Below are 7,207 nucleotides of genomic sequence, written 5' to 3'. Positions count from 1 at the left end.
AGGAGGAGGAGGAGCCGGGGGTCTGGGGGCACCTGCTGGCTGGGAGGACAGAGCGCAGAACCGCAGCTGGGCGAGGGACATTCAGAAAGAGAACCGGATGGAGGGTCCTCCTACTTTGAGCAAGGGAGGGGAGGGCGATCTAGTGGTAGCGAGACCTGCAGGCTGTTGCTTTGGTTGGTTGGTTGATTGGTTGGTTGAAATCATCATCCATTTCTCCCTTCTCCACCATGGTACACTCTAGCTACTAAAAATTTATTGAGCACCTACTAAGTGCTTGCACCCCTACGAGGCACTGTGGTTGACGAAACACGATCCTTGCCCCTAAAGCTTGAATCTCAGTTATGAAGCAGCACACTAATGACTGGTTACCGGGAAGGTGCTCAGACCCGGGAATTAGAGTTATGCTAATTTCAGTGCTGTCACAGCTTGATAGTAGAGCATAAGGCTTAAGAGTAAACCCTGTTTGATATGCTTTTGGGTGGATTATTTTGATGTTTGTTCCTTTTCTCCTCTACAGAGTAGGAACAATAATAATACCTATCTCATAACGGAAAGGTTTTTTGTTTGTTTTTGTACCCAGGGTAGAACCCAGGGGTACTCACCCAGCTGAGACTGGTCTTGAACTTGGGATCCTCCTGCCTCAGCCTTCCTAGTAGAACATCTGGCTATTGGGAGAATTTTTTTAAAATTACATTTGTAATGTACTTAGAACAATACCTGGGATGTGGAAGTCACCATATAAATATGAAATATTATTTTTATTTCACTTTGGGTAAATCCTTGCTCCTCTTTGGGTCTATTTTAATACCAAGGAGAAGGACAGCAAGTTCAAAGAGAGAAATATAAAAGCTCAATGTGGTAAGGAGGTTGTCTACCATTTTTATCAGGATGAACAATGATGGGATTTCTTCAAATGAGAAAACAGTTAGCAGACGTGTTTAAATCATGTGTGGAGTATATTAAATATTCACGTTTATCTTGCCAACCCCTCAAAGGTAAGGATGACACTGTTTTCATCGTTTTTTCCCTACTGCAGGTGCAATAAATGTTTCTTGATTGAATAATAGAAACTATATTGAAAGCCTGTTGAAGTACCTAAAGCTTGTTGACCATCTGTACTACTTGGAAAATGTTTTCAAAATACCCTTATGCAAACTTCATCTTGAATATTATGATTTAATAGGCCTGATGCGGGATCCAGAAATCTGTAGTTTTATACCTGCCCGAGGTCATTCAGATGCTTAGTTGCATTTGAGAATCATTGAGGGCATTTACTGCTTCTGATGCCAACCTGTGATGCCAGGCAGGGGCATCTTCCTATGTGGATAAGAGCAAGCCTATGATTTGTTTTTTGTTTTTTTTTTTTTTTTTTTGTACCAAGGGTTGAACCCAGGGGTTCAGAGGTTGAACCCACTTAACCACTGGGTCACATCCCCAGCCCTTTTTTCATATTTTATTTAGAGACAAGGTCTCGCTGAATTGCTTAGGGCCTTGTTGAATTGCTTAGGGTCTCGCTAAATTGCTGAGTTTGGTTTGAACTCCCAATCCTCCTGCCTCAGCCTTCCAAGCCTCTGGGATTACAGATATGTGCCACCATACCTGGCAGAAGCCCATGATTTTATATATATATGTATGTATGTATTGGAGATTGAACCCAGGGGTGTTCTACCACTGAGCTATATCCCCAACCATTTTATTTTGAGACAGGTTCTAAGTTGCCCAGGCTGTACTTGAACTTGTGATCCTCCTGACTCAGCCCTGCCCCCCAGTAGCTGGGATTACAGGCATACATCACCACACCCACCAATTTTATCGAGCAAGGGAATCATATTACCATGCTCACCAAGCTTGTGCTACTTAAAGTGTGGTCTGTGGGCAAACACAGTTGGCATTAGCCGGCAGTTCTTAGAAATACACAATCAGACCGTAATTCTGGAACTACTAAACCAGAATCTTCATTTTAACAAGGTCCCCAGTGATTTGTATATACATTTAGGCAGTTGTTCACAACATTGATCCATAGAAGAAACATTTGAGGAGTTGCAGTTATTTATTTATACCAGGGATTGAACCCAGGGGTACTTAACCCACGAGCCATAGCCCCAGCATGTCCAGTCCTTTTTTGGGGGGGGCGGGGTGGACAGGGTCTTGCTAAATTGCTGAGACTGGCTTTGAACTTGTGATCCTCCTACCTCAGCCTTCCAAGCTACTGGGATTATGGGCGTGTGCCACGGTGCTTGGTATTGGGGAAGGTTTTAAAATCCTAATGACAGGTCCATACACCAGAGTAAATCAGAATTTCTGTGTATCAGTTATGTTTAAACCCCACCCCCTGATAATTCTGATGGGCAATAGAAGTTGAGAACCCTGATCCAGGGACACCTAAATAAAATCATTATAAAGTGAATTGGAGAAGACCTGTTACAAATGTGTTGGAAGAGACCCATAACAGGTGATGATACCCTGAAGGAAGAAAACATCCCAAGATCCCTTCCGTTAAGTGAATAGTATGCAAATCTCAACCTTTCGCCTGTTTATTTTGGTTGCAGTATGTTATTTCCTCTTTCTAGTATCTGCATTTGGGACTTTCCTTTTGTTGCCATCATTTTCATGAAAGAACAGAGCATTAAAGCCTTCAGGAGTCCAAAGGCTGAGGTGATTAGGGAAGGCACCTGTCCTTCCAGACTAATGGGGCTTTAGTCTAGGGTGGCTAGAGTCCAGGTTCAAGCGCCATCACCTGGGATTCAACTTTATTAATTTATATATTAATTTACAGGTGACCACGATCTCTGTTCCACCAAAACAGATCCTTTTTTATACTGGCATCCCCCAGGAAAGATTCGGGTTATTAGGGAGAGCAGGGGACAGGAAACTTTTCACCGATTTAATAACAATGACCCAATAATCACTATCATCACTTACACAGTATCGCCTTATTAACTCACCAGACATCGTTCAAGCACTTTTACTATACTAATTCATTTGATCCTCACCATAACATTAAGGGATGGAATCTGTTGTTATATCCATTTTACAGGTGAGAAATTGAGGCACAGAGCAGGAGAGAATTTTCCCAAGGTGACATGATTAATAGGAAGCAAAGTTGGGCATGATCTCAGGGAAAACAATTTAGGGTTTCATGCTTCTAATGACCAAGATATGGTGCATGAACTGGACTAGATTTCCTAATGTATGTACTATGTTTTGCATTTACAGCTCCTACCTCAGTGGAGGACATGAGAAGTTGTTTAGAGAAAAAAGGAAGTCCACTTAAAATAATCTTGATTGCCTACTCTGTGCTAGGCACAATGTTAAGTATGGGGACACCAAGAAAATAAAAGCAGCCTCAACTACAAGGGTCTCCTCCCCTCCACACACACACACACAGTCTAAGGGAGCTGAGGAGCCCCCAAAGATATGCCAGGAGCATACAGAGTACCCATAGAGGGGATCACTGCACCCAGAAATCTGGGGTCTCAGGGGAGGCTTCTGATTTGAGTCCTGGGGTTAATAAGTTCCTTCTCTGAATTGGACCCAAAATCTTCTGCCTTAGGAGCCCACCGCTGGACCCACCAGCTTTGAGTGAACTAAAGATCAAACGAAATATGAAATAAAAATTGAAAAGCAGCTGTAGCAATCTTTTCCTCTTTTCTTTCCCCCTTAACAATGATTAGTTGTTGCCCTTAGATTCTTATCTATAAATAGATGCTAAAGAAACTAACCAAATTTCCAGTAAACTTCCTTGGAATTATGGATTTTAGAGAATCATGCAGACATGAAAGTTAAATCTGTACTTACTTTCAGGTTAGAAATGCAACAAATGTCCCAGTCAGTGGAAGCTACTCAAGGCGGAACGGTTAAGCTTCAATTCTGTTTTTCAGAAAAACCATGGTCCACTTGAAGCACATGCCTATAATCCCAGTGGCTCAGGAGGCTGAGGCAGGAGGATTTAAGTTCAAAGCCAGCCTCAGCAATTGTCTCAAGACCCTGTCTCAAATTAAAAAATAGGGGTAGGGGTCATGCTGGCAACGTGCCTCAGTGGCTAAGAACCCCTGGGTTCAATCACTGGTACCAAAAACAAAACAAACAAACAAACAAACAAAAAAGAGCCAATGGATACAAACCAGTGTTTGGGGACAGTTGTGCAGGAGACTGACTTTCAGCACTCACCTGAGCAGGACATCAGGGTGGGCAGGACTATGGCAGGATAGGGTCAGCTCTGACATCCATCAATATGACAAGGAGGAGCACAGATGTCATGGAGGTAGAGGAACCCCTTAGACACAAATCACTGCTGATGGCTCCTCCTGCCTTCCCTTTTGCAACATACAACCTAGCCCCCCTCCTTTTGTGTGTGTGTCAAGGTTCTCAATGTTGCCCAGGCTGGTTGCAAACTCTGGGTTCACGGGATCCTCCTACCTCAGCCTCCTGAATAACTGGAACTTTAGGCACATGCCACCCTGCCTGGCTCACTGACTTTAGATCTTTTTTCTTTTTTTCTTTTCTTTCCTTCCTTCCTCCCTCCCTCCTTTCTCTCTCTCTCTCTCTCTCTCTCTCTCTCTCTCTCTCTCTCTCTTTCTTTCTTCCTTTCTTTCTGTATAACTTATTCTAATTAGGATCCCATTGTTGTGGTTGTGGATCTTTTTCTTGAGAAAGGAATCACTACCAATAGGCTTTCTCCCACTTCATGGCATGAACTAGAAGTCTTAGAATAAGCCGTATTCAAACATCAGGAGGAGGAGTCGACTCTTGGCAATTTATGTATAGGTTTCCCATGTGGATATTACTATTTACAACAAATTAGTCCTAATTTTAGTTTTTCCCCCATTCATCGTTATTTCTTTTTTGGTATTGGGGATAGAACCCAGGGGTGCTTTACCACTGAGCTACATCCCCAATCCTTTTTATCTTGAAACAAGGTCTTGCTAAATTGCTGAGGCTGGTCTCGAAATTTAGTCCTCCTGTCAGTCTCCAGAGTCACTGGGATTACAGGTTTGTGTCACCACTATGCCCAGATGTGTGTTACTTAAATTTTTATTAACCTAAGGATGCCTTCTCTGCATCTCAACCTCCTTTCCAAAAACTGGCAAGATATTCCAAAGTCATATATATATATTTACACATATGTATATATATGTGTATATATATACACATACTTATATATCATATATATGATATGTATCATATGCATGATTACATATACATATGGGTTTATATATATATGATTATGAAATTATCCTCTGCCTTAAATATCTATTGATTTATGTTGTGAATAACAAATAACCAATGTTCAGGATGTCTGAGATTCGCCTCAGCTCCACCTCTTGAGTACTTGGTCTTAAATATTCACAATTGTCCCACTTACAAAATGAGGAAAAAAATTCTTTCCTACTCTGTCCCCAAGATAGTTGTATCCCAACAAGAACTCTGATCCCTGTGTTAACATATGCCATCTTTAGCATCCCCTTTGGGGGTGGTACTTCATGTGCCAATTTGAATCATTTTTCCCACCCCATTTCTTCATATGCACTCATATCCCCTCCCTGCTCCCCACTCCCCACAACGAAAAGTCACAGCACAGTAATCCAAACCTCTTCTTACCAATGACATAGTTTATATCATCACTATGCAGATTTATTTAGAAACCAAGAGATTCCTTTGGGTCTCAACAGTTTCCTGTATATGCAGTCTTTTAAAAAAGAAAAAAAAAGTGACCATTTCTGGGATGGCTTCATGTTGACAGCTCTACACACTGGCCCACAAAGGAGACTCTAGAGATAATGTTCCTGAAAAAGTCAGCCGAGTTCCAGCCTGTGTGGGAACTCTGGAAGTATTTCACACTTTGGTATTTTTTCTTTTCTTTTTTTCTTTTTTTTTTTTAAGAAGATAAAATATTACAGAGACATCTTTAAAAATTCACACCTGAGTTAACATTTTTCTGGAAAATTCCACATTAAGGAGAGAAGAACATAATGTAAAACCAGGAAAGCACTATGTACAGGTTGCCCACAACATTGTGTTTGCTCTTGGGTTCTTCCTTTTATGCAGCCAGGAGAAAGAGAGGGTGGGCTCAAGGGGAACAGGGAAGGAGAGGGAGGAAGAGCAAGTGCTCTTGAACTCTGGGTTAGATGTGAGCCAACAGAAGAGCACCAAGGGGTGGAGCAGTATGCCCAGGGGACAGAGGGTGGCTCAGCCATCTGTAGAGAGGAAGGGACTTGGAGAATTCAAGAATGGATGAATCTGGTTGGGTCCAGAGCGTGCCTGTAATCCCAGCAACTTGAGAGGCTGAGGCAGGAGGATCACAAGTTCAAGACCAGCCTGGATAACTTTGTGAGACCCTATCTCAAAATAAAAAACAAAAAGAACTGGGGATATAGCTCAGTGGTAGAGTTCTCCCACGTTCAATCCCCTGTATCCCCACCCAGAGAGAGAGAGAGAGAGAGAGAGAGAGAGAATGATGGATCTGTTTGTAGAGAGAAAGAAGGGTGAGCTTAAAAGGAAAGTAGGATGAAATGGTGAATCACTGGGAAAACTTTGCTGAACAGAGAAACCATCAAAGCTTTGGGGGAGACATGATTCGAATCTTTCCACAGATTTTGGGATCAGTTTGGGATTGTGGCTAAGTTCAGAATCTAAACCATTGTCTCTGGTAGTTTGGCACACCAGGCACATGGCTAGCCCCAGAAGCCCATGGATGAGTTGGAGAATAATGACAAGAAGTCCTTTTCTTGGTGAAGCCATGCTAGAAGCTCAGGCCACAGGCAAAGACGGTGAAACGGAAACCTCCTGGGAGGGGGGTGTATTTCAAGAGCAGTAGAGTCAGCACATGGTTCTATCACAGTTTGGCTCTCCAGAGGCCCTTGCTCCTGAAGAAGGCAAGAGCCTGGGTTCACTCATAGTGGGGCTTTTCTTCCACGCTTCTGAAAGTAGTCTGTCCACACAATGAGGGCCTGGCTCCCTTCCTTCTGGAAGGAATACAGGGCCCAGTGAAGGAGGAGGAACATTCTGGTCTCAGTGGAGGTAGGTGGGATGATTCCATCGATACCAAGATCTGCAGGGAAGAAGGAAACAGGTCTATCATAAAGTGACTAATATGCTGGGGAAAGATAGGAATGGGAGCAACTGCTAACACACATAGGGATTTTTCTGTGGTGATGAAAATGTTCTGGAATATATAATGGTGATGGCTGAATGACCTTGGTAACGC

The 7,207-nt window shown here is 42.7% G+C and overlaps 1 protein-coding gene across 2 annotated transcripts in view; it reads right to left on the bottom strand.

Annotated features, from left to right (window-relative positions):
• Positions 1–5,597: 5,597 nt before the first annotated feature.
• The window catches only part of Pou2f3 (POU class 2 homeobox 3), a 78,860-nt gene continuing 77,250 nt past the window's right edge, over positions 5,598–7,207 (bottom strand). For both annotated transcript variants that reach the window (XM_047519377.1, XM_047519378.1), the window contains one exon: positions 5,598–7,051. In XM_047519377.1, coding sequence (XP_047375333.1) covers positions 7,012–7,051 — 40 coding nt within the window. In that variant the 3' untranslated portion in view covers positions 5,598–7,011. The remainder of the gene's footprint in view (positions 7,052–7,207) is intronic.

The sequence above is a fragment of the Sciurus carolinensis genome, chromosome 11, assembly GCF_902686445.1.
Source record: "Sciurus carolinensis chromosome 11, mSciCar1.2, whole genome shotgun sequence".
NCBI classification, from domain to species: domain Eukaryota; kingdom Metazoa; phylum Chordata; class Mammalia; order Rodentia; family Sciuridae; genus Sciurus; species Sciurus carolinensis.
Note: the sequence above shows the minus strand (reverse complement) of the source record. Positions and strands in the feature narration are given on the sequence as shown.